Source organism: Cajanus cajan, chromosome 7, assembly GCF_000230855.2.
Source record: "Cajanus cajan strain Asha chromosome 7, NIPB_CcT2T_4, whole genome shotgun sequence".
NCBI classification, from domain to species: domain Eukaryota; kingdom Viridiplantae; phylum Streptophyta; class Magnoliopsida; order Fabales; family Fabaceae; genus Cajanus; species Cajanus cajan.
Window position 1 is genome coordinate 41543292 of NC_138523.1, and position 15945 is coordinate 41559236.

Consider the following 15945-nt stretch of genomic DNA (forward strand, 5'->3'; position numbering starts at 1 on the left):
CATCCTTATCCTCTATCCTGCTGGATTAAATATCTTAACTGGAAAAATAACCAAAAGAATATAGCACTATGCCAATTTGACACAAAAGAATGAATAATCAAACGTCCTTGCATCATATTACAGAACTAACTAAATCGAGTATCACCAATTCCACAATCATTACATCTAAGATACAACCAACTATGGGCTAATTAGGATACAAATTCCACCCACTTGTTAGCCATCACATCGTATTTGGTCTTGGGCCCGAAATGGCCGAATGCTACTACGAGGAATGATGGAATGGGAACAAAAATTCAATCAGGTGCGAACAAAGAAATGATTCAACATAAGAACCTGCTAGTAAAATAAACAAAAATGTGCGACAAATTTAAAAATAATAATAGTAATAATAAAAGGGAAAAGAGATGAAATCACTCAGTGGTGGCAATAAGATTAATGGTTCGATTCAGCCAGCAGATTTCCTCAACTTGAAATTTAAGAAGAGGGAGCTTTGGTATCCTACTCTTTTCCCCCAAAAATCACAGAATTCTACAATAACAATAAAATTTAGAAATATAACAAGAAATGAAAATGGATGGCATATTTAATGTTATTTTGATTTTGAAGAAAAGAAAAGAGATGACTCAGTCGACACGCAAAGTAATTTCCCAAAGAGAGAAAACGGTGCATTGGGGTCTGTTGAGCTTGAATTTTATGTGGTCATCACTGTGACCTCTTTAGGCAAAACGTTAAAATATAAAAAAATAATAATAATAATAATAATAAATAATAATAAAAAAAGTGAAATAATGAGTGCAGAAAGCTAAAAAGTGGAGACACACACAAGTCCTCAACATCGGCGCCGTAGAGAGGAGCACAACCTCTGAATTTATACCAATAATTTTTAGGGTTTCTCAGGAATTACGCCGTCAGCTTCGCATCTTAAACGGCTCAAACAAGTCTCCCGAAATTTATCGCTTTAAATTTAATTACAATATTTTATTATTAAAAATATAATATAAAAATTTATACTTTTTTATCGTCAACAATGAACATTTTATTTTATTAGATAACAATAAATTGAAAAACAAATTATAGAGATAATTACCAATTTAGTCTCTGTTAAAATATAATCATCGCTCAATTTGTCGAGCAGATAATTCAGTCATTGTATATAAACTTATTAATATTGACCTTAATGCATTAAATAAAATTGAAATATTTGATCAAATTGATTTTTAATAATTATTTTTATCAGTGAAAATTATGAAGACAACTTGGTCGACCTAATTTTTAATAATATAATATTTTTAAGTGAGAAAAATAGTTCCAAATATTATGTATTTTTAATTTATTTAATACTTGAAATAGATAAAAATGACAAAATAATCCTTAAAATGATAAATAATCTATCATTTAATTTTTGAAATTATAATCGGTGAAATTAGTCTTAAAAATTAAAATTTTAATTGTATTTTTATTCAAAAAAAATTAAATTATGCTCATAAACTAAAGCTTTTTTCTCGCGCATTTTAACTATAAACTTGCATAATTTTGTAAATATTATCTAAGAGGAAGAGGAAGGTGAACCACCTTAATAGGTGGTATTACGTGGACTATAATTTCTAACAATTAGATCTTATCGAATAGGTTATACTCTATCTCTACCTTATCATATTATTTCTCTTCCAACTCTCTCCCTTGTTTTTTATACTTTTAGCTAGTGTTGCAATTACGTTGTAACCGATCAAAAGGAGAATATGCCTAAGTAACCAAGGTGAATGCTAGCATGGGAAAGCCTATCATATCTACTACGGTGACAAACGGCTAAATGACCATTGTAGTGTAGTTTTAGAAATTTATTACCAGAATGGAGCTGTTTTGAAACATTTTACACCTTTGGGGCTGTTTTACTGGGTGTCGCTATGGGCCATAGCGACACTCATGACACGTGGCAAATTTCGGTTTCAATATAAGCCATGAACGCCATATTAAACAAGTCGTTGTAGCTGGTGGAAACTTTTATAGAGGCGCTATAGGCTAAAGCGCCTCAAGTCGGCTTAAAATAATCTAAAATAAATTTAAAAACAAAAAAACAAATTAAAAAATGGGGCGTTATGGCTGATGACGCCTCCCAGGAGTCTATTTAAAAAACCATATTTAATATTTTATAAATATAAAAAATGAAAGTTAATTTTATAAAAAATGTCTGATAAAAAAGAAAAAAACAATAGAAATTTTTAAAAATATAAAGTTAAAAAATGAACTAATATAATGTGAAATAAATTAAAAAACAAAAAAAAAATTTAAAATTGAGGCGCTGTGGCCTAGGGCGCCTCCAAGGCGTTTGGGCTCACAGCGCCTCAAGTGGTCTGATATTTATACCATATTTAATATTTTATAAATACAAAAAATGAAAATTAATTTTTTTAAAAAATTTCTGATAAAAAAGAAAAAAACAATAGAAATTTTTAAAAATATAAAGTTAAAAAATGAAGTAATATAATGTGAAATAAATTTAAAAACGAAAAAAAAAATTTAAAAATTGAGGCGCTGTGGCCTAGGGCGCCTCTGAGACGTTTGGGCTCACAGCGCCTCACGTGGTGTTTTTGTAAAGTATATATATTATATTTTATAAATATAAAATATGAAAAAAATTTATAAAAAAATGTCTAATAAAAAAACAAAAGAATTAAAATTTTTGAAAAATTATAACTTTTAAAAAGAGGTAATATAATGTGAAAAAAATTAAAAACGAAAAAAAATATATATAAATTTGAGGCGCTATGTCCCAGAGCGTGACCACACAGAGGCTGACACGTGTCCACAGCTAATTTGAGGCGTTGCAACTCATAGCGCCTCACTTGGCGCGAAATAAATTCACCGCGTGCTTGGCCAATGAGACGCTGACACGTGGCACTGCGGTTAAAATTTTTTTGTATGTAATTTATAATTATTAAAAAATTAAATTTATATAAATTTTAAAATGATTTCATTTAATTCTGTGTTATTTATGTTAATTAAAAAAATATTTTATTTATATTTGAAATAGCTGTAATTTAATTCTGGTTAATTTAATATTTTTTGTAAATAATTATATTTAAATTATAAATTGATATCATTTATTTCTGTGTAATTTATGTTTATTAAAAAAATAAATAATTAAAAATTTAAAAATGATTTAATTTATTTCTGTGTCATTCAATTTATATAAATTTTAAATTGATTTAATTTAATTCTGTGTTATTTATGTTAATTAAAAACAAAATTTATGTATATTTGAAATACCTTTAATTTATTTCTGCTTAATTTAAATTTTTTTCGTAAATAATTATATTGAAATTATAAATTGATATAATTTATTTCTGTGTAATTTATGTTTATTAAAAAAATAAATAATTACAAATTTATAAATGATTTAATTTATTTCTGTGTCATTAAATTTATATAAATTCTAAATTGATTTAATTTAATTTTGTGTTATTAATGTTAATTAAAAAAAATTGATTTATATTTGAAATACTTTTAATTTATTTCTGCTTAAATATTGAATTTATTTATTTTAATTCTGTTTTAATTTTATTTAATTAAAAAATAAGTTTATTTAAATTTTGAATTTATTTAATTTAATTCTGTTTTAATTTTATTTAATTAGAAAAAAAGTTTATTTAAATTTTTTAATTTATTTAATTTAATTCTGTTTTAATTTTATTTAATTAGAAAATAAGTTTATTTAAATTTTAATTTATTTAATTTAATTTAATTATGTTTTAATTTTATTTAATGTAAAAAATAATTGAAAAATGAAAAAAAAAAAAAAAATGGGGTGCTGTGAGCTACAGCGCCACTCAGGCGTACTGGGCCACAACGTCTATTAAGAAAATAATTTAAAAAATAATTGAAAAACGAAAAAAAAAAAAAAAAAAATGGGGCGCTGTGAGCCACAGCGCCACTCAGGCGTACTGGGCCACAGTGCCTACTAAAAAATAATGTAATAAATAATTTAAAAACGAAAAAAAAAATTTATGTGGCGTTGTGGCTCACAGCGCTACTTTGGCGTACTGGGCAAGCCTATAGCGACACTGGTCCAGCCCAATCAAGCCTATAAAAAAAAAACCCACGTATCATGGGTCTTACTATGGCCCATAGCGACACCCAATAAAAGAGCCCCAAAGGTGTAAATTGTTTCAAAACAGCCTTATTTTGGTAATAAGTTTTTAAAAATGCGCTATAGTGGTCGTTTAGCCGTGACAAACCATTTTAAATCGTGGCTTTTTGAACAAAATAAAATAAAATACTGAAAATAAAAATAAAAAACTATTATTATTATAGGTGATTTATGTCACGTGGTAGAAATTAAAGAAGGTGCAAGAGAAAACAAAAAAAAATGAATGGTTGGCGCATGGAGAAGTTGCTCTTTTTGTAAAATTTGACATATGTTTGCATGAAGGGAACAGAGGGACAGCCCCTGGCTGAGAGGATAGGTCGTTGACCAAATGGTGCAGGGGGCTCTTGCAAGTTGTGTTTATGCAAGTGGCCTATGATGCACGGATACGATACGTATATCGGATACGATACGTATCTGATACGACGATACGTCAAGTTTTGAAAATATAAGATACGATACGTTTAGGATGCGTATTAAAAAAATTAAATTAATATATATAAAATAGTAATCCCAAATAAATATCATTCAAAAATTAAAATTAAGAATACATTTCTTACTTTTTAATTTTTAAACATTACTAAAAAAAATTATAAATCATTTTTTATTGTCAAGAAATAGGAATAGTATCAATTTCATCCCTTTCTTGACCATCATATATAAATAAGCCAGCTTCCATTTCTGGTTCATCAAGAGATAATGACACCACTTCAAGATTTTTAACACCATCAAAGCTACCCCATGCATCTCCACCAATGTCTCATATTCTAGTACTCCGTTGCATATATTCTTCACTTTTCCTAGACAAGAGTCGCAAATTAATATGTACATAAACCAAGTTTTCTACTCTTTTAGGATTCAACTTATTTCTTTACAGGGAGTGAATGAAGGAATAAGTACTCCAATTCCTTTCGCAACAAGATGAAGAACTGGGCTGTATAAGAAGCTTTAAAGAAAGCTTTTGAAGGAGAGGGGCAGAAGAACCATGCATTACCCACCAGGATTTAGCATCTAATGTCCATCTATATTTAATTGAGTCAAAAGAAGCAAAATTATGAGCTTTTGATGAAAAATCAACATATTCAAGAGAAACCTTTCTTCTTTCTTCAGTTGTTGAAAAGCTTATTTAAACATTTATTTCTTTCCATAGAAATTTCTTCATCCTCATGTGGGGAAATTCTATTTGGAGCCTCTTGAAGCCATTCATCATTGTAGTACTTGTGAATAAATAAAAAAGTTAATAAATAAAAAAATTGAGTAACTATCAAATTATTTATAAATAAATAATAAAAACAAATAAATATTTAATAGGCTATATTTACATAGGATTCAAAGAGTGAGTCATGCAGTGGAGAGGGGTGCAACTCTTAGTCCACCTATCAATTAGTATAGAATAAACAACTTCATAAAATGTTGATGTATCATTTAACTCTTTTCCTTCATATCTATATATAGACGTCTTTACTTTTTCTATCATACTATCCCACATCTCATAGACCAAATGAAGTGTGGGACTATCTGTGTCACAAGCCCTAAGCATACTATAAATAGGCTCGGTGAAATTAAGAATATATGTAATTTTGTCCCACCACACATCATTCAAAATAAATTCTTTTGCAGCTTGGGCCTTACCCACATCATCTTCTCTATAAGAGTTCCATTCTTCACTAATAACCATCGATTGCAAAGCACCTTTCAAAAGTTTAAATCTTTTTAACATCACTAGAATAGATGCAAAGCGTGTTTCAGCTATAGCAAGCAGTTTTAGAGGTGAAAAGTGATTAAAAATTGCTAATCTCATTGAGTGATTAATGATAAAGTTCCTAACAGAAGAAACATCATCAACAACTTGAGTAATCCAATTACATTCAGCATAAGCTACCTCATTTCTTTCAGTGTTTTTGGCAACAAATACATTCTTCAATGCAAGGTTCAATGTGTGAACAACACAAGGAGTCCAAAAAATTTTAGGAAAAGAAATTTCAACAATCATTCCAGCACCTTTGCATACAGGAGCATTATCTGTTATAATTTTAACAACATTTTGTTCTCCTACTTCTTTTATAACTTCTATCATCTTATCAACCATATAATGTTTGTTTTTAATCTCATCAGAAGCATTAATAGCTTTTAAAAATATTGGACCCCCTTCACTTGTAGCCATAAAATTAATTAAAGGTCTTCTTTGGACATCTATCCATCCATTAGATACTATGCTAACACCTTTTGCATTCCAAGTCGATTTAATAGGTTTAAGCAACCTCTCAACTTGTGCCTTCTCTTGTTGTAAGAGAGTTGTCCTCAAGACATTGTATCCAGGAGGGAGAAAACCATTAAGCATGTGATTTGCAGTAAATGAATAAGAATCCATATAATAGGGATTTCTGGCAAGGTTGAAAGGCAATCCAGAAGAATAAAACATTCTAGCAATGAGAGCTTTGAGATATCTCTATTTTCTAAATTAAATGTTTTCTCCAAAGGACCAACTTTTCTCTTTTTCAATAAAGAACTCTGATGCATTTTCTCTGTAGCCAATGGGACATGCTTAGGTTTCACTTTATTTTCAGCCAATTCAATAATTGATTTCAACTCAACCAAATATTGATCATTTACACTTGCACACACAGAAATTTCAGTTCCATAAATCCTCAACAAATGAGCTTTAACTCCCGAATAAGAACTTTTATAAATTTTTTGACAAAAATTACAAGACTAACTCTTATTTCCTCCCCCTTCTGAACTTTTATCTAATATCCTAACATAATACCAAATAGGAACATAATCATCTTGTACAACATCGCCAGAAACAAACTTACTTGGAATTTTAGAATTGATATTAGAATCAGAACCAGAAGCAATTGTTGTTGACATTATAAATAAATAATTTTTATGCTTCTACAAAAAAAAAAAATATATCTATGTTAAATTGTTAATTGTTAAATAAATTATACAACTTAAAAATTTTAATCACTCTGAATCATAAAAATATAAATTATAATATATTAAGTAATTTCACAAAAGGCACTATAACTTGAAAATATTAAAATAATAAATTAAATATTATCAAATATTTTTTTATTTATAATTTTATATTAATATAAAGAAATTATATAAATATTGAGTATTTAAGTATTTAACTTATTTTAATATTATAATTTCATCTAAATTAGTATATATTAAAAAATTAAAATTAAGAAAGATAATTAAAGTTTTAAAAAAAAGATGGATGTGAGATTGAAATTTTGTTAGTTTTAAAACTAGAAATTAAAAATTTGTTAAATTTTTTTTATACATTTTAGAGATGCTAAAAAAGAATTAAAAAATTTCTAATTATTATTAATTTACAATTTTACATAAATTTAAAAACTTTTTAAATAAATCATAAAATTGAATGTAAAAAAAATGGTGAGTGATTATCCTAAACGTGTATAGGTGTTGGAATAATTATCCGTTTTTTAATAATCACAAAATTAATAATTTTTTGCTAAACATTTTACATTTTTAAATAAATCATAAAATTAAATGACGGTAAAAATAGCAGTGCAGTAGTCATTAAAAAGGAAAAAAGTGAAATACATTGTCAACAGAGAAATAAGCACAGTGACGGCACACTTGTCATTCAAAAAGGAAAAAAGTGAAATACATTGTTGCTTACATTTGCACGCAACAACAAAAAGCAAAAAGCCAAAATATTTTCCCCCAAAAGTCGAGACCAGAGACTTGAGAGAAATATGGGTGCAGGGTGCGCAATGCTCAAAATCAAAAATAGGTTTCACAAGTTCCCTCTCTCACTGCGCATGCTCTTTTAAGGTATCGGAAACCTTACCGGAAGAATAATGGAGAAAAGGAGATGATATTCTTTACTTGGGTCACTGGTGTTTTGGCTGTTTGCTAAATCTGATCTAGCGCCCAAACGCTGCAACGTATCCTGCTCTGGCTTTGGAATGCAAAACAAAAGTTTTGGAATTGCATCTGAGGATCTTTGTCTCAAATTTCCGTGTTTTCTTGCTTATTTATGCTTGATTTCTGAATAATGGATTCGTTTAGCAACAAATCTGTAAAATATTTTTTCTTTTTTTCTTTTTATAACAAAATCACTATAGATACGATTAAGATACATATCCTTAACATATCAAAACGTATCTCTATCGGATACGTATCCGATACGGATACAGGATAAAATTTTGCATATCCGTGCTTCTGAGCAGGTGGTGCACATGGTCCCTGCGCCTTGCATTGTTCCTTGAACAACTAAATCATATATATATATATATATATATATATATATAATATTCAACAAAAACATACACATTTAATATATTCAATAAGTTTATTTCAATTTTTAAATTTAAACTATATAATTGTATGTTTCACATTTTTTATTTTAAAAAATATTTTTAAATTAACATGTAATTATCTACACATTAATTTTTTTTATTAATATTAAAATATACATTAAAATTTAAAGAATAAAAATTATAAACTTACTTGATACCAAATTACAAAAGTAGATGGACAAATAATATATCTATTTTTTAACATGCATAATAATGTACAAAATTAATCTGAAAGATAAATAAATAAATATCAAATTTTAACTACTTACAAAAGCAAGGAAAATAGACAGGAAGCTTAGAATGAAAAAGGAGAACACAATATCAATTTATAGAGGAAAATGATGTAAGAGAAGGGGGAAGAGAATGAGGAGGGAGCGTGCAAGGCAAAGTTGACATGAAGAGAGGGGTAAGGATGGAGCAGGGAGGCCCATGCACCATCTAAAAGTCAAGGAAAATGCATGGAATCCCTGTGCCATTTGTGTTTTTTCGGTCAAAGGCTATCAAACATAGACTACAAAAGCTAGAAAAGTAGAAGTACACAAATGGCGCATGGGGAGATGTGTCATCTCACTAAATCTACATGTACATAGATGGCACATGGGGGGATGCACCATCTTCAAAATTTTTGCTCTATTACAAATCTCATGTCCTTCATGCGTCTTTTGTTAACCTTGTCACGTAGCAAAAATAACCTACACTGATAAATTATTTTTTTAAAATTTATTTTGTGTATTTTTTTTAACGCCAAAAAACCCAAAAAAATAATATTTGAGAGAATGAGAGTATACAAGGGGAGGGCATAGGAGAAGGTCGAAGGGTGGAGGGGGTATTTATGGAGGAGATGGGGAGGGAGAAGGAGCAAGAATAGTCGCGAAGCACCGCAAGACGCAGGGGCCCTATGCACCACCTACATAAACACAACTTATATGGGGGGCCCTGCGTGATTTGGTCAACGACCTATCCCCTTAACCAAGGTCTATCTCTCTGCATGCAAATATATGTCAGATTCCATAAAAAGAGCAACTCCCTCATGTGTCAACCATTCATTTTTTTTGTTTTATTAGAACCCTCGACTAACCCCTACGCCTTCTTTGATTTCTGTCACGTGGTAGAAATTACCTATAATGGTAATAATTTTTTTTTCAGTATTTTATTTTTCTTTTATTTTATTTTGGTCAAAAACCCGCCCCCGTCGCCGCAAATTTAAACCGCTCCCGTCCCCGTCCCTGTTAACATCCCCGCCCCCGATTTTATCAATCGAGAAAAACTCGAATCCGAACCCGAACTCGATAAACACGGGTTTACCCCGTCCAAATCGGGGCGGGTTCGAGCGAGTACCCACGGGGCCGGGTTAGATTGCCATCCCTAATGAGAAGGGAGTGTGCAAGGCAAAACTGACATAAAGAGAGGGGTAAGGATGGAGTAGGGAGACCTATGCGCCATCTAAAAGTCAAGGAAAACGCATGGGGCCCCTACGCCATTTGTGTTTTCCCGATCAAAGGCTACTAAACATAGACTGTAAAAGTTGGAAAAGTGCAAGTACACAGATGATGCATGAGGGAGATGTATCATCTAACTAAATTTGCATTGCAAACACCAATTTTATTCCACTAATCTTTCTACTAATTTCTTTCTCAATTTCCAAATCAATGATTCAAGAATAAGTAATTTACAAAATAGATTTTAACTCAAATAAAATATATACAATAATAATAAAAGAGAATCATAAAAAGACAAGGGTAGAAGGAAACAACATCTTCCTTTGTATCAAAAATCCTTGTCATAGCCACCAACATATCCCTAAGATCATGCTTCTGCCACATATGCTTCCAAAAGCATGAACTTGACACTAACTTAACATCCCCGTCCCCGTCCCTGCCCCCGATTTTATCAATCGAGAAAAACTCGAACCCGATAAACACGAGTTTACCCCATCCAAATCGGGGCGGGTTCGGGCGGGTTCAGGCGGGTACCCACGGGAGCGGATTAGATTGCCATGCCTAATGGGAAGGGAGTGTGCAAGGCAAAATTGACATAAAGAGAGGGGTAAGGATGGAGTAGGGAGACCCATGCGCCATCTAAAAGTCAAGGAAAACGCATGGGGCCCCTATGCCATTTGTGTTTTCCCGATCAAAGGCTACTAAACATAGACTACAAAAGTTGGAAAAGTGCAAGTACACAGATGACGCATGAGGGAGATGCACCATCTAACTAAATTTGCATTGCAAAAACCAATTTTATTCCACTAATCTTTCTACTAATTTCTTTCTCAATTTCCAAATCAATGATTCAAGAATAAGTAATTTACAAGCCAGATTTTAACTCAAATAAAATATATACAATAATAATAAAAGAGAATCAGAAAAAGACAAGGGTAGAAGGAAACAACATCTTCCTTTGTATCAAAAATCCCTGCCATAGCCACCAACATATCCCTAAGATCATGCTTCTGCCACATATGTTTCCAAAAGCATGAACTTGACACTAACTCAACATCCTCGTCCTCGTCCCCGCCCCCGATTTTATTAATCGAGAAAAATCCGAACCCGAAAGGGAAGAGAAAGTGAGAGACTGAGAAATGAGAGAAAGTGAGACGTGAAGTGTAAAAAAAATAAAAATAAGTTAAAAAAACAATAAATTAAAGTGTAAAAACAACATAAAAATAATAATTAAAACTAAATTATAAGTGTTTGAATAAATTTTAGATTTTTAATAAGCATAAAGATAAAAGCAAATTAAAAAAAAAGAATAATATTAAAAATAATATAAATTATTGTTCATGATATAAAAAATAAAATAATAACAAAAATTAGACTAGTTTTATTGTAATTTAATTTAATTTGTTGTAACGTTTTAGACATCATAATAACCAAAACTATTGCATATTTAATTTTTATATTTAATTTTGTAGTAATTTTTTGTATTTCTTTTTATTATGTAATTTCTTTTTATTATTGTAATTTTTTATTATGTAATTTCTTTTGTTAGTTATTCATATTTATATATTATTCATAATAATTAATTTTATAAAAATTTATCATAAAGTGTAGTGTGAGGTGTCAAAAAGTGTAGTATGAGTTGTAAAAAAGTAGGAGTGCTTATAAGCAATTTTCATTGGAGTAAAAATTGTAGAAATATAGTATGAGTTGTTTATGAATGACGTCCGTTATAGATACTCTAAGTGTTATATGATCTCTCTCTTTTCTTTCCATTTTGGGCCAAGTATATGGGCTAAGCCTACTCAACAAATAATTATCTTTTTGTTTTCTCTAAAATAGGTAATCAGACCCTTCATATCATATTTTCTTTTTCTTCCTTTTTCTTTTCCTTGCTACTAAGAATATATTTACTAAAGTAATATATTTTATAATTATAATTATAATAATATTATATATATATAAAAGAATTAGTATAAGTAATAATATATATATATATATATATTAATTAGGTTCTTACGTAATTTTAGTATGTTTATTAATATGTTTAGATAATAATAATAATAATAATAATAATAATAATAATAATTTTATTATTATTATTATAATAGTAATAATAATAATACTTACTATTATAATAACAATAATAATATCAATAATAATAATAATAACAACTATGGGATTGCTCATTAATATTTATATTAATAATATCTATCATTTTAAAAAAGGATTATTTGAATCTGACATTCTCTTGATTGTATGACTTAAAGGTGCAAATTGTGACAATTTGTTATTTTAAAGTCTTTATTTAAATTCAAAATATATATAAAAAAATATTATCACAATATTCGATATAAATATTTGAAGTCATTATATCAAAGATTTTATTGGAAGAATAGTTAATTAGATGTGACATCTTTTTAACATTTGAATTTAAGATACAAGTTATGACAACTTAATATCTTTAAATTTTTTCTTCAAAATAAAAATATCCAACAAAAAAAATCTTTTAAGTATATATCATAGTAAAAATAATATCGATAACAATAATCATAATGAAAATTAAATATTTTATTGAATTGACTTTAGTGCACACCTCAGTCAATTTTATATTTTAAGGTGAATGAGCTGAGACAGTTCAAGAATCTTAAATTTAATAAAAAAATTAAAATTTAATTAAAAAATATATCAACACACAAATATTTTCTACAAAGAACTACATGACTCTGATTTTTCATTGCACATGGAGATATAGGAGTAGGAAATAAATATTGTGGAGCCAAAAAATAAAAATAAAATAAGATTATCTTCCTTTTTATATAACAATAATAATTTTAAACTTTTTAAAACACATTACTTAAATAAAATGCATTTGATCATTATAGTTAGTTTTGATTAATTTAGGGTGAGATCATTATTTTATAAGTTATAAATAATTTATTTAATTAATTAAAGATAATTATCTTAAGACGAACGTCAGAAGGTGTTAATACCTTTTTTACACGTAATCGACTCTCGAACTCAAAAATATGATTTTTGTAAACCACTTTTTATTTTGTGGTTTTTCTAATGTTTTTTTCCGTAAAAATAAACATTAGTGGAAACTTCATATTTTTTATTTTATTTTTATCATCCCATTGCGATCTCGGTTATGACATGCATGTACAGAGATGGTGCATGGGGGATGCGCCATTTTTAAAATTTTTGTCCTATTACATATCTCTTGTCCCCCTTGCGCTTTCTATTAATCCTACCACATGGTAAAAATAACCTACATTGATAATTTATTTTTTTAAAATTTATTTTGTGTATTTTTTTAATTCATTTACATAAAAAAAAAACCCAAAAAAGTAGTATTGAGAGGATGAGAGCATACAAGGGGAGGGCGCAGGAAAATATCGAAGGGGGGAGGGGGTATTTATGGAGGAGGAGCAGGGATCGCCGCGGAGCAATGCAAGGCACATGGGCCCTGTGCACCACCTGCATAAACACAACTCACACGGGGCCCCTATGCCATTTGGTCAATGACCTGTCCCCTCGGCTAGAGTTTGTCCCCTTGTCCCCTACATGCAAGCATATGTCAAACTCCACAAAAAGAGCAGCTCCACCATGCGTCAACCATTCATTTTTTTTGTCTTATTAGAACCCTCCAGTGCCCTCCATGCCTTCTTTGATTTTGGTTACAAGGCAGAAATCACCTATAATGGTAATAATTTTTTTACCAGTATTTTATTTTTATTTTATTTTATTTTGGTCAAAAATTCGAAGGAGAAAGAGAGAAGGGGGGAAGGGAACGGAGAAGGAGCATGCAAGGCAAAATTGACATGAAGAAAGGGGTAAGGATGGAGCAGGGAGGCCCATGTGCCATCTAAAAGTCAAGGAAAATGCATGGAGCCCCTGCACCATTTGTGTTTTCCCGGTCAAAGGCTGCCAAACATAGTTTGTAAAAGTTGAAAAAGTGCAAGTACACAGATAGCGCATGAGAAAGATGCACCATCTCACTAAATCTGCATGTATACAGATGGCACATGGGGGAATGCACCATCTTCAAAATTTTTGTCCTATTACAAATCTTTTGTTCCCCCTGCGCCTTCTGTTAATTTCGTCACATGGCAAAAATAACTTACACCAATAAATTGTTTTTTTTGTGTATTTTTTTTAAAATTTATTTACGCTAAAAATCCCAAAAAAATAGTACTGAGAGAATTAGAGCATACAGGGGGAAGGCACAGGAAAAGGTCGAGGGGAGAGGGGGTATTTATGGAGGAGATGGGGAGGGGGGAGGAGCGGGAACCACCATAGAGCAACACAAGGCGCAGGGGCTCTATGCGCCACTTGCATAAGCACAACTCGTAGGGGGCCCCTTGTGCCATTTGGTCAATGACTTGTCCCCTCGTCTAGGGTTTGTCCTCTTGTCCCCTACATGCAAGTATATGTCAAACTTTACAAAAAGAGTAGCTCCCCCTTACACCAACCATTCATTTTTTTTTGTCTTATTAGAATCTTCCATTGCCCTCTACGCCTTCTTTGATTTTTGCCATGTGACAGAAATCACCTACAATGGTATTTTTATTTTCAGTATTTTATTTATATTTTATTTTATTTTGGTCAAAAAGCCTTAAATCGTAGATACAGTAGAAACTCTTTAAATTAATAATGTCAGGACCGGAGAAATTTATTAATTTAGAGAGTTATTAATTTATCGATAAATTAATAATTATTAATTTAAAGAGTTTAGGGTTTATGGAAGATGATTCAGTGTCTTTGGAGCCTGTTACGCGAAAGGAAGCACTTATGGTGTCGAACACTCTTCACAACTTTATGATACAATACAAAAATACAACACCTGAGCTATTGGATGCAATAAGAAAAGTTAGAGATGAATTCCAAATAGACTTGAACTTTAAAGGAAAACAGACAACTATTGAATCATATTTCAATAGAGTGTAATATATTTTTTCATTTTCTATGAATTATTAATTTATGATTTTCTTGGGACCGAAAATTATAAAGGGATCTCCCAAAAAATTATTATCTTATTATTTTATCGAGTTTTTCAATTTTTTACATTGGCCCAAGTCGGGACCGGACAAATTTATTATTTTAGAGAGTTTATTAATTTACCGAGTATTAATTTAAAGAGTTTCTACTGTATGTTGAATTTTAAATGAATAATTCTGTTTTGTTCTTTTTTTCTTTTCATTTTTCCCATCTTTTCTAATTTTACCCTAATTCCCTCTCTCCCTCTTATTATGCCACCTCCTCCTGCTAACAGTGTTGTCCACCTCATTTCGTTTTCATAATAAACTCGAAGAGTACTAGTAAAAGTTTGTCATACCTTAATACCTTCATATTGCGAAAGGTTGGTGAGAGGCCTCAATACTTTTGTGTTGATTGTATTGTGTATGGTATATATTTATTTGAGAAGGATATATTATCAAGAGAGAGTTATATTTTGTTATTTTTATTGAGATATTTGGAATATTTATGTGTGTATATATATATATATAATATATATATATATATATATATATATATATATATATGAGTATAGATATTGTCTATTTTGGTCTTTGACTCTCATTGTTTTACTTTTGTTTATCACTTGATAGACATATAATTAGTGAAGTATGTGTCTGTTTTATAAATTTTTATTTCTCCTCTTATTTTAACAATGTCGGATCTTGTTTGTATCCTAATAATCATCTCTTCAAATAAAGGACCTAACATCTCATTCAATGAAATATGTCTTTGTATTGCATTTTGGTTCATTTTTTGTTGTTATTTGTTTATATAGGTAATATGGTTGTTATCAAATCCAACCAACGACTCTAATACCACAGTTAGGGTCATTAGAGCATCTACAATGGGAGTTGCTTATAAGCAACTCCTAACCACTTTAAATGGGTCCCACTATGCCACATTATTCATAAGCAATTTATACTATAATTTTACAATTTTTGCTCTAATGGAAATTGCTTATAAGCACCTCTACTTTTTTACAACTCATACTACACTTTTTGAC

The 15945-nt window shown here is 29.8% G+C and overlaps 1 protein-coding gene and 1 non-coding gene across 2 annotated transcripts; both read right to left on the reverse strand.

Annotated features, from left to right (window-relative positions):
* Positions 1 to 620: 620 nt before the first annotated feature.
* LOC114916592 (small nucleolar RNA Z107/R87) lies at positions 621 to 716 on the reverse strand. Its single transcript, XR_003805149.1, has one exon. It is a non-coding gene; the product is annotated as a small nucleolar RNA Z107/R87 (small nucleolar RNA).
* A 4749-nt stretch (positions 717 to 5465) lies between these two features.
* LOC145950027 (uncharacterized) lies at positions 5466 to 6569 on the reverse strand. The gene has a single exon (XM_083060941.1). It carries the CDS (start codon positions 6567 to 6569, stop codon positions 5466 to 5468), a length of 1104 nt encoding a protein of 367 aa, XP_082917067.1.
* Positions 6570 to 15945: the final 9376 nt, after the last annotated feature.